The sequence below is a fragment of the Asparagus officinalis genome, chromosome 1 (assembly GCF_001876935.1).
Source record: "Asparagus officinalis chromosome 1, Aspof.V1, whole genome shotgun sequence".
In the NCBI taxonomy this organism is placed as follows: Eukaryota; Viridiplantae; Streptophyta; class Magnoliopsida; order Asparagales; family Asparagaceae; genus Asparagus; species Asparagus officinalis.
Window position 1 is genome coordinate 5,337,827 of NC_033794.1, and position 10,940 is coordinate 5,348,766.

The 10,940-nt window shown below is 46.0% G+C and overlaps 2 protein-coding genes across 2 annotated transcripts; both read left to right on the top strand.

Annotated features, from left to right (window-relative positions):
• Positions 359-769, top strand: LOC109829745 (glutamic acid-rich protein-like). The gene has a single exon (XM_020396778.1). The coding sequence runs from the start codon at positions 359-361 to the stop codon at positions 767-769; it is 411 nt and encodes a 136-aa protein (XP_020252367.1).
• Positions 848-1,309, top strand: LOC109829752. The gene has a single exon (XM_020396780.1). The coding sequence runs from the start codon at positions 848-850 to the stop codon at positions 1,307-1,309; it is 462 nt and encodes a 153-aa protein (XP_020252369.1).

Consider the following 10,940-nt stretch of genomic DNA (forward strand, 5'->3'; position numbering starts at 1 on the left):
TCAACCTCGTGATCTTGGGTATTGCATATGCCTCTCTACTGCTTTATTTTTCGCCCTTCAGTATATCTATGTTGTGATGTGCATAAAGATTTAGCAGGTCGACCCTTCTTATTACAGATAGGTCATGCTCAAATTTTTATGTACCTCCCAGAGGAGGGGCGTTACACAGTGGTATCAGAGCACAGGTTGACACCTTAAGAGTCCTACATTGAAATACCTAGGGGACGTAGGGATCTTTCTAGTCGGTGTCAAACACAAGTCATGGAGGAATTATCTTTCCATGACATTCTTGTGATATCTAGATTTCTATTAGGTTGGTTTTGTACCATTGGAGGCTGATAGGTTACTTCTGGTAGGAATGGCAGATTCAGATTCGAGTGTTTCTGAGATGGAAGGATCCATTAGCAGCGGGGAGGTGTGGTCAACACTTTCAGAGGATTGGGAGATCAGCTCTGAGGAGACTGACCCGGAGGAGACATTTGGGGAGAGAGTGGATTACTCTTCGATTAGCCATCACACTCGTGGGCAATTGGCGAAGAGTGGCGAGCTTGAGAATGAGGACCTTGAAGAGGAGGACTCTGAGGAGGAGGACCCCATAGAGGAGGATTCCGAGGAGGAGGACCCCGAGGAGGACCCTATAGAGGAAGACCTCGAGGAGGAGGACCCCATGGAGGAGGATCCCAAGGAGGAGGACCCCGAGGAGAACCCTATGGAGGATGAGGATCCAGCGGAGGAGCCTATGGAGTGGGAATTTGAGGTAGCACAATAGCCCCTACTTGATGAGTTCCAAGAGGGAATTCCACTTGGATGAGAGCTTGACCTGGATGAGGAGGATTGGATTTTACAAATGAAGAAGATATTTTCAGTCTTAAGTTGCACAGAGGAGCAAAAGGTGTCAATTGCCGCCTTCATGTTCAGAGGGGAAGCTGAACATTGGTGGAAGACAACCTTAAGATTAGAAAGGGCTGCCCAGAGACAGATTGATTGGGATAGATTTGTGGAGCTTATGAATAAGAAATATATCCCGGAGAGTGTTAGGGATCAGTGGGCTATTGAATTTCAAGGTTTGCAACAAAATAACATGACGGTCCAAGAGTATGAGGCTAAGTTTACTCAACTATCAAGGTTTGCTCCACATTTGATCGCTGAAGAATCAGATAAGGCTAAGAAGTTTCAAAGGGGACTCAGGGGAAATATCAGAGGGAAACTAGTGGCCCTCAGAATCAGGAACTACGCAGAACTGGTGGAGACTGCGTTTGAAATTGAGAAAGACCTGCTAGAGTATCAGGAGATCCGCAATAAGAAGTAGAGTTTAGTTAAACGCCCACGAACAGAAGGAGGTCCCACAACCGATAAGTCAGCATCGAATCAGCCCGGGAGGTCAGCGACAGCAAAATTTCCCTTTCGTCGTGATCGAGCAAATCAGCCAAATAAGTCAGCAGCGTGCCCTAGATGTGGCAATCATCACTCTGGATATTGCAGACTTCATCGTGCATGTTTCGAGTGTGGTCAACCTGGGCACTTCAAGATAGATTGTCCAACCTTGAGGAATCAAGCAATAACAGAGCGAGCACCAAGAGGAGATCACGCGGCTCGAGCTAATGCCTCACAGCAATCAAATGCTCCCCAGCGGAAGGCTCAGTCCAACCAGAGTGTGCAGCAGAACCAAAGGAACCAAGGAAGAGTTTTTGCCCTGACAAGGAAGGATGCACAAGCATCACCATCTGTGGTGGAAGGTTTTTGCTCTGACAAGGAAGGATGCACAAGCATCACCATCTGTGGTGGAAGGTACAGTTCCCATATGTTCATTCACCGCTCATGCACTTTTCGACCCTGGATCTGTTCGCGGGAAAAATTGTAGCTTTCATTGATTCCATTGCACACTCCTTGATAACAGTTAATCGGTTACAAAGATCCGGTCTTTTTATAAGATCCGGTTACAACAAAATCAAAAAAGAAATAAAAATTACAACTTTCTCCTTTTGTGTCGAACGAATCGCGAGCTCCTGTTTTGCGGTCACTCGCTTTTGTGGGTTCTTCGCCTGTCGGATCTACACGATTTGATGGGTATTATTTCGCGAATGAAATAATAGCCGGGGGGGATTAATTCACCAAGGAAATAATCGCCCTAGTTCTCGGGATCAAAGGCCAAGCTTTGATCCGGAGGATGACTACGTAGATCTGAGATCCGGTTCCTCTCGAACTCTTGCCTTATTTGGCGTTGGCGATCGCCGAGCACCGGATCTGGATGAGCAAGTCCTCAAAGTCCCAAAGCTTTAATCTTTTTTAGTTCTGAGCCTTGAATCCAGCAGAGCTTCGCCTCCAAAATTTCCCACCCTCCAAAAATGAGCCAAGGCCTCTTATTTATAGGCTCTCAGATCTGTGCCTTGGCACAGATCTGGGCCGGCCACCTATAGGTGGCTCGGCCACCTAGCCACCTATAGGTGGCTAGGCTTTGGCCGAGCCACCTATAGGTGGCTCGGCCACCGAGGGTTTTGCCGTTTTTTTCGGTCTCGTGGTTGATTTGGACTCTGATTTGTTGATCTGAATCCTGATTTGGCAGTAAACCCGCTTCGTTGTTGATCCGGACTCTGATTTGACAGTCCGAATCCTAATATGGCAGTAAATCCGCCTCGGTGTTTGAGTTCAAATCCGTTCTATAGTTGGATGACTCGTTGACTCACCGAACTGTTGGCTTGATTCCACACGCGAATGGATGCATTCTGTTGCTTACGTGCGATTTGTTAACCTCGTCGCCTCGTTAATCCACTTCGTTGCGTGTCACTTGGCTTCGGCGTTGTGGACTGACGCTCGTGTTTGGATACGTCGCCCGATGGTTCGTCGGTTTGTGCCGAGCTGTGCTAAGGGACCTATAAGCAATTTTATACGCCTACAACTGCATAAACCCTGCCCGTGGCTGAAGACTGCTCTGCTGCTGGAGATGGAGAATATGGGACAATCTTCCCCTGAGGAACCTCTTGAACTGCTTGAATCTGTCCCTCAGTCCTCTGAGCTGCTGGCGGTGCCTCAAGCCTGTTCTGCTGGCCCTTGTCGGAATTTTTAAACTTGAAGTTGATTCCTGATTTTCTGATCTTTAGCTCGTGTTTGCTGACCATCGATTGTTGGCGTTGAGTCTTTATTTTGCGACGCGTTGTCCGGCGTAGTGTTATTGTTGAGTTATCCTTATTAGAGTATTAAGAAGCAGTTTATACTCGTATACTTTTCGGAGTATTGATTCTTTTGTTGCAACGCATTGATCGGTGTTGACCTAGGGTTACGCGTTGACCGGCGTTGACCCTAGGGTTTCGAACGTCGTACGTTGACTTTTTGATCACAACGTGTTGATCGGCATTGACCGGCGTTGACCAGCGTTGACCCTAGGGTTTCGAACGTCGTACGTTGACTTTTTGATCGCAACGCGTTGACTAGCGTTGACCTAGGGTTACGCGTTGACCAGCATTGACCCTAGGGTTTCGAACATCGTACGTTGACTTTTTTGATCGTAACGTGTTGACTGGCGTTGACCTAGGGTTACGCGTTGACCGGCGTTGACCCTAGGGTTTCGAACGTCGTAGGATGCTCAAGTCACGAGACTAACTAATGAAGCTGATGCGTCAGTGACTCTCGCATTTATAGAATTTTTGGCAAACCCTTAGCCATCAACGGGTTTGATGAGCCTTTACCGACTACCGTTTGAGTCGGGCTAGCATGCGGATTATCTAAATCCGTTCCGCATGTGACGTTGTGCTAAGAGAGTTAACACTCTTAGTGCTACGATATTGAATACGTAGACTTCGTCTTTCTCACGGGAATAGACTACCCGGCGACGCGTGTTAGGCGTTGACTTTAGGATTTTTGGCTAATCCCCAGCCTTCAACGGATTTGATTAGCCTTTACCGACTACCGTTTGAGTCGGGCTAGCATGCGGATTGACGAAATCCGTTCCGCATGTAACGTTGTGCTAAGAGAGTGAATTCTCTGAGACTTTGTGCTATGATGTTGAATACATAGGCTTCGCCATTGTTACGGGAATAGGCTACCCGGCAACGTGTATTAGACGTTGACTTATCCCTACTTAGGCTTCGGGATAAAAATACCCCAGACTGGTATTCTGGTGTCTTTTTCAATCGGTAAAAGACTAAACCGGCGACACGTGTTAGGTGTCGACATATCCTTTCTTAGGATTCAGGATGACATTCCCCATGCGTGTAAGGCATGGATTTTGGTGTTATTAATAACAACCTGTCACAATGTTGAATATGTGAACGGGTGTTCTTTTCAACGGTTTAAGAACTAACCGGCAGCGCGTGTTAGGCGCAGACTTATCCCTGCTTAGGATTCGGGATAAACTTCCTAGAATGAATCCTAAATTGATAGGATGAATCCTAGATTGATAGATTCTTAGAAAAGGTTGGTGCGGGAAAGGAAGAATTTTATATTCTATTTCCCGGTCTTCTTTTAGGGTGAAGGCGAACCCGAATACAAGGAAGGAAGAATTTTATATTCTATTCCTTGATTCTGGAAAGGAAGAATTTTATATTCTATTTCCAGCGCGAAAGAAACTAGAAGTGGGATCTCCACTCCGAGAATCTGGAAGATCTAGATAAACTTACCTTTTATAGGCTTAGTTATCTAATCGGAAGATGAGTTTTTTCGTTTATCGAAATGAAATTTCAACTTCGGTTATGACCATGAGAAGGCTTAACCAAAGAGAAAAAGAAGGGAGTTCTTTCGTTTATCGAAAGGGGACTCTGAACTGAAAGTGGACCTCTTGTTCATGGAAAGAGTCAAGAGGGCCAGAAAGACATTTTTGGTGGACTCACTGTCAATGAAATTGATCAGTGAGGGATTTTGGTGGTGAAAAATGATTTTGGGTTATCCTCTAGAATATTAAGTGTAATATTCTTCAAGGAACTTCCCGGTAAATGAGTTATCCTGAATGTACTAGGGATAGTACTTTTTCAGGAACTTCTCATTTATTGGCATTAATTGCCTGGTGTCTTCTTGAGTAATCAGGCGATATGCGTCGTTTGAGTAGACTGTGTTTATCACAAACGGTCCTTCCCACTTGGGTTCGAATTTACCTTTCTTCTTGGAGTTGAGGATTATCGGTCGGCGAGCAGCGAGGACCAGATCTCCTTCCTTGAAGCTTCTCTGTCGGACTCTCTTGTTAAAAGCCCTAGATATTCTGGCTTGATAAAACTCAATTTGTTGTTGAGCTTCCAAGCGCTTTTCATCCAACCTCTCGAGTTCTTCGAGACGTTTTTGATGTTGTTCTTCTGTTGTCATCTCAGTTGCGAGAGAGATCCGAAGAGATAGGATTTGGATCTCCAATGGTAGCACAGCTTCACATCCGTATACCAACGAATATGAGGTAGCTCCCGTAGGTGTGCGTATGGTAGTGCGATAAGTCCAGAGTGCTTCACCGAGTTTATCGTCCCAGTCTCGTTTATTGGTCTTCACGAGCTTTGATAGGATCTTAATGATCGTCTTGTTGAACGCCTCAGCTATTCCATTCGCAGCGGGATAATAAGCTGTTGACGAAACATCTTGAATTTTGAACTTGTCACAAAACCTGACGAAGGCGTTGCTTATGAACTGTGGACCGTTGTCATGAATGATCCGTCTTGGCACGCCGTGTCGGTATATGACATGATGCTTGATGAAATTGATGACGTTGTTCGTCTTCACTTCTCTAAGCGGAATCGCTTCAGCCCACTTTGAAAAGTAATCCGTGATTGCAAGAATGAATCGATCACCTTTGACTGAAGGGGGAAAGATAGGACCAACAATGTCCATACCCCATGTCTCGAACGGCCAAGACGTGGTTGACGTGTGCAACTGCTCTGGCGGTTGATGCATATAATTCGCATGTATCTGGCAAGCGTGGCATTCTCGTGCGTATTCGATTGCGTCACGAACCATCGTTGGCCAAAAATATCCCATTCTCCTGATGCGATCATACAGTTTGGGACCAGGCTGATGCGCACCACATTCTCCTTCGTGTGCTTCCTTAAGAACTTCTTCTGCTTCTTTGTTCGAAAGGCATCGGAGTAATAAACCATCGTACCCTCTACGGTATAACGTATGGGTCTCGGTATTATAGAAGAATCTTGGTGCTCTTCGGCGGATTGATTCTCTTTCTTTTACATCCTCTGGCAAAATACCATACTGGACGTAGTCAATGATGGGAAAACGCCAATCTCGGGACTCAGACCCAATTTGAGTTGAATTCACCTCTTTGGCGTTCACGTTTCTATCCTCTTCTTCTTCAATCTCCGTACTGTATATGGGTACGCAGAGTTGATGCGTCCGTACTGTGACTAACAGCTCAGCTTCGGGAGGCTGTGCCAGTGATACTGCTAGTGCCGCCAGTGCGTCTGCATAAGCGTTCTGGAGACGAGGGATGTATTCAATAAAGAATTCTTCGAAAGATTCTGCCATTTTGATGGCTTCCTGGTGGTACGGGATCAGGTCTTGATTCCTGACTTCATACTCACCGCGAACTTGGTTGACTATCAATTGCGAATCTCCAAAAGCTTCGAGATATTCGACCCCCAGCTCTTTGGCGAAACTGAGTCCAATGAGAAGCGCGTTGTATTCGGCAACATTATTGGAGCACGGACTAGTCAACGAATAAGCCCGAGGCATCACGTGCTTTCCAGGGGAGATTAAGACGACTCCAACTCCAGAGGAAACTGTAGGACATCCCGGGGTTATTACTCTATTAACTGCCCTTGAGGCACCATCGAAGTATAATTGCCATACTTGTTGGTGTGATGTGGTGTTAACCTCGTGGGTTTCATCCGGCAAGTCATCATATACTTCTGCCGTATCTGTGGTCGGGTTTGCCGCCAAAAGGTCACAAATCGCCTGTCCTTTTATCGACTTCTGCTGCTTGAAGTGCAAATCGTATTGGGACAAGAGAAGGGCCCATTTCGCTAATCGCCAATTCATAGAGGCCGGTTGCGTCATAAACACCCGTACTGGATTAACGTTGGAGATAACGTAGATCGTCTGTCCCACTAGGTAATGCCGCATCTTTTGCATCGCAAATACCAATGCAAGGCATTCTTTCTCAATCATCGGATATCGAGACTCAGCGCCTACCAAGGTCCGACTGAGGTAATAAACTGCCTGTTCGTGACCGTTATCATCGTCTTGCGCTAGTAAGGCACTTATCGAGTGGTTCATCGCCTTGAGATAAATCAAGAACGGTTTACCAGATTTCGGTGCAACGAGAACAGGAGGGTTCGCCAGATATGTTTTGATATCTTCGAACGCTTTTTGGCAGGCATCATCCCAGATGAATGATACTCCTTTCTTGTTCAGCTTAGAGAACGGTTGGCACTTCCCAGAAAGATTTGAGATGAAACGCCGGATATAAGCTAAACGCCCTTGCAATCCTCTGAGTTCTCTCAGATTCCTCGGGGGCTGCAATTCATGTATCGCCTTCACCTTATCAGGATCGATATGTATACCCTTAGTGGTGACGACGAACCCAAGAAATTTTCCGCTGGACATTCCAAGAAATGATTTAGTGGGGTTCATCTTCAACTGATGACTCCTCATGAGATCGAACATTGTCTTCAAATCCTTGATGTGATCTTCCTTGTTGCGGCTTTTCACAACCAAATCATCAACGTAACATTCGACTGTTTTCCTGAGATGTTCTTGGAAAATCTTAGTCATCGCTCGCTGGTATGTGGCACCGGCATTCTTCAGGCCGAAAGGCATCACCGTATAGCAGAAAACGCCGAGGGGTGTTCTAAACGCCGTATGCTTCTCATCCTCTGGATGCATCTTGATCTGGTTATATCCCGAAAATCCATCCATGAAGGACATCCTCTCAAATCCACATGTATTGTCGATAATGACATCCGTGATCGGGAGAGGGAAATCGTCTTTCGGACATGCTTCATTCAGGTTCCTGAAGTCGATGCAAATCCTGATTTTGCCATTCTTCTTCATGACGGGAACGATGTTGGCTAACCAGTCTGGATGTTGTTCCTCTCGGATAAATCCTGATTCGATCAACTTCTTAACCTCTGCCTCAATGGCTTCCATAATCTGCGGACGAAACCGTCTTTGCTGTTGCTTGACAGGTTTGGCATCCGGCTTGATATCGAGGCGGTGCATTGCGACATTGGGGTCGAGCCCTGGCATGTCTTCATAATTCCATGCGAAGACGTCGATATATTCCCTGATGAGAGCAATCAATTCCTCCTTCTCATCTGGGGGAAGACTGTCGCTGATGAATATAGGCTTTGGGTTAGCTTCATCACCCATGTTAATCTGGACTATTTTATCTTCAGTGGGTGGTTCTCTTTGCTCGAACCTATCGCCATACTGCATATTCAGATGGTGAACCCACGGGTCTTCCCATGTTGGCATTTGATCGTCGTCTTCCATGGTGGATGGATCAGCTGTAGTCATGTTCGCCATTAGGGTTTTGAAAACTTCTCCCAGACTTGTATCGGAGTCCCACTCTGAAGCATCGGGAGAGTATCCCTTCTTGGCTTTGTTAGCAATTTGATCGATAATTTGCCAACCACATTCGTCATCTGATGAAACATAACCTAAGCCTCGCCCATATTTATAATAATCCTCAGGTTTACCTTTTGGTACATATACTGCTTTGGCTGGATTACGAGGACCTCGATCGAAGTATAAACCTTCTCCGAGTGTGAAATCGTAGCCCTGCTTTTCCATGAGCTTGCGCGCTTCTGGACTATACTTGGATAGATGTCGACCAGGTTTGTCATCATCTTCGTCTTCACTTAGGAAATGATCTGGTAACGGAGAGCTTTTTCCTTTACCGTAAATCACTTCTTTAGCACCTCTTACTTTGTTCGGGATGACCATGGTTGTTCCGAAAGAATGCTGGAGGTGTTCCTTCGTTACATAGGATGATCGGATCGGCATATACAACTCAGGATTGTCGTACAGCTCTTTTATCACATCATCAAGAGACAAGGAGTACTCTAAATCATCTTTTATTGCAATATCGGCAAGTTGCCAGTTACAACCTCCATCTGACGATTGTTCATCGTCAAGATTGATTACAAAGGGTACAATGTCATTTAAAACAAAACCGCCATTGTAATCGAATCCGGCTTCAGAATCAGCTTCTTCTCCGCTGTCTGTGCCCTGGGCCGATGGTTCAGTATCGGATTCGTTACCATAAAGGAGAGAATCGGTGAAATAATTCTCATACCCCTTGAATGGTTGCTTATCCGCGACCACCGTCCTAACCTCATTGTCAGTGTCGACATACTTCAAACACTGATGGAGAGTAGAGGGAATTATCACGTTACTATGGATCCAAGGCCGACCCAATAGTAAGTTGTACGAAGTCTCCGCATCGATCACATAACACGTGACTTCTGTCTTCAGATCTCCCATCTGGGATACGGGAACCTCGATCAAAGTACAAGCCTTCTCCGAGTGTGAAATCATATCCCTATTTTTCCATGAGCTTGCGCGCTTCAGGACTATACTTAGATAAATGTCGACCAGGTTTATCTTCCTCTTCGTCTTCTCTTAGGAAATGATCTGGTAATGGAAAATTCTCTCCTTTACCATAAATCACTTCTCTTTCGCCTCCTATTTTGGTAGGAATGACCAGGGTTGTTCCGAAAGAATGCTGGAGGCGTTTCTTTGTTACATAAGATGATCGGAGCGGCGTATGTAAATCAGGATTATCGTGTAGTCCTTTTGTCGCATCATCAAGAGACAACGAGTACTCTAAATCATCTTTTATTTCAATATCGGCAAGTTGCCAGTTATAACTTACCTCTGACGATTGTTCATCGTCAAGATTGATTACAAAGGGTACAATGTCATTTAAAACAAAACCACCATTGTAATCGAATCCGGCTTCGAAATCAGCTTCTTCTCCGCTATCTGTGCCCTGGACCGATGGTTCCGTGTCGGATTCATTACCATAAACCCTTTAAATGGTTGTTTATCCGTGACCACCGTCCTGACCCTTCCACCAGTGTCGACATATTTCAGATACTGATGTAGGGTGGAGGGAACTATAACATTACTATGGATCCAAGGCCGACCCAGTAGTAAGTTATATGATGTCTCAGCATCAATCACGTAACACGTGACCTCCGTCTTCAGATCACCCATTTGGCACTTTACCCGGATTTTACCCAAGGGTCTTGACCCGCTAGTGTTGAATCCATAGATAACAGTGCATGTTGACATAACAGTGCCCGTGGACGCCAACTTGCTAACTGGGATGCCGAGGAAATGCATCAAGCGAAGCGGCATAATACTCACAGCAGAACCCGGATCCACTTGGATTCGGTTGACTTTGCTGGAGCCAATGTACCCGATGAAATATAGTGGTCGATCGTGGTTCGAATTCTTCGTCTGCATATCTTCTTTGGTGAAAGTAATGCAGGGAAGGTTCTTAGTCGCTATATTGCAGTGTTGACTCAGCGGTTCTGGCCCTTCAGGCACCGGCTTGATTTGAGTCAGAAACACCTCTGAATTGGCCAAAGCTTCTTGCAAGGCCTCCCTGGGTTCCTTGGACAACCGCAGCAACTCATACAGCATTATCCGTGCTGGAATGTTGGCTAGTTGAGCCATTATATCGAAGACTTGCGGAGTTTTCGAGCTTTCCGGTTTGTCTCTTCCAATCGGATGATTGAAACGAGACTGCTTCGGATTCGGAACCTCCTGGGGATTCTTCTCTTTGAGCCTCTGCGCCTGGCGTAGGACTCGTAATCACCCCCATCTCTGTGAGAGTTTTGGCTGGTCCCCGTTTATTCACCCCCTGCTCATTAGGCGGCGGATAATTGTAGTGATACTCATTTCCGCTTCTAGTGGTAAATACTTCTTGTTCCTCTTCGGACAGCGGGAAGGTAGGAGCTTCATCGCCATCCTCCTCGAAGATTGCGGACGTAGCATTGCAGGACTTGCCT

What these genes read in the sequence shown, in the direction of transcription:
- LOC109829752 (XM_020396780.1), top strand. Translation starts at nt 848, where the DNA reads ATGAAGAAGATATTTTCAGTCTTAAGTTGCACAGAGGAGCAAAAGGTG.
- LOC109829745 (XM_020396778.1), top strand. Translation starts at nt 359, where the DNA reads ATGGCAGATTCAGATTCGAGTGTTTCTGAGATGGAAGGATCCATTAGC.